The sequence below is a fragment of the Lottia gigantea genome (assembly GCF_000327385.1).
Source record: "Lottia gigantea unplaced genomic scaffold LOTGIsca_216, whole genome shotgun sequence".
NCBI classification, from domain to species: domain Eukaryota; kingdom Metazoa; phylum Mollusca; class Gastropoda; family Lottiidae; genus Lottia; species Lottia gigantea.
In genome coordinates, this window is record NW_008708518.1 from 1 (window position 1) to 1,026 (window position 1,026).

The 1,026-nt window shown below is 35.3% G+C and overlaps 1 protein-coding gene across 1 annotated transcript; it reads right to left on the reverse strand.

The window, feature by feature from the left end:
• Positions 1-316: 316 nt before the first annotated feature.
• Positions 317-1,005, reverse strand: LOTGIDRAFT_174752 (hypothetical protein; the record flags this gene model as incomplete). The annotated part of the gene is made up of 2 exons (XM_009054401.1): positions 317-388; positions 544-1,005. The coding sequence occupies 2 exons, from the start codon at positions 1,003-1,005 to the stop codon at positions 317-319; spliced, it is 534 nt and encodes a 177-aa protein (XP_009052649.1).
• Positions 1,006-1,026: the final 21 nt, after the last annotated feature.

A 1,026-nucleotide genomic window follows, 5' to 3' on the forward strand; every position in this document is an offset into this window, starting at 1 on the left:
TGAATATTCACCAAATAAGGAATAAATAGTTCTTATTTTTTATCTCAGTAATCTGATAGAAATTTTTCTATTTTCTGATATTTTCCGTCTGAGCCATTGTAATTATGTAATGTACGGTACTAAAACTAAGTGTTTGATGATGTCACTAATCACAAAATATATTTGTATCACAGAAGGCCCTTCGCAATTAGTGATTTCATCAAAAACTTAGTTTTAGTGCAATTGCAGGAATTGCAGATTTCTGACTGAAAATTGGAATGGAACAAATTGATGCTATCAGTGTCTCTGATACGCATAACAAATTTAGGAAACCTCTTTACAATCTCTTGAAGAACACAAGATGTGGCAAAGATCCATTAGTCTTATTAGTCATTAACCAATAAGATAACTGAAATATTAAAATCATTTTTAAGTTTATTTTTTCAAGAATAGGCTCCAGATTTTAAGAGCATGAGATGAGTAGAAAGAATACAAACCCATAGTGTCATTATACCAGACATGACATCCTAGATGATATAAATATAAATCACCATTGTAGCAAACCTCTAATTGATGATGTTTGTGGGTATTACCACCATACACTACCATATAGTTTCCCATGATTACTGCCGAATGAAACGCTCGCTGATAGGGTAAAGATGGCTCCTCCCAGTTTTTATTATGAATCACCGACCAAAATCCATCATCAATATTAAACATGTGCATCTGTCGTGTTCGTTCACTCACAAGTCCATTTTTTTGAGAATATCCCCCAAACACAATCAGTGATCTAGATTCCTGATGAAATACTGTTGAATGACCGACTAATCTACGTGGGGGAAAGTTACCTCCCCTAATCTTAACCTGTTCCCACTGGTTGGCTCCAGGTATCTGAATTCTATAAATAGTATCTAGAGTTGAGATCTCCTGAGATTTTCCTCCGAATAAGTACAGCCACTTTTTGTCTATATTCGTTAACGTATGACCTGTCACAGCAGGTGGTTGCACCGAACTATTGGTTGCCATTAGCGACCATGTATCTGATGA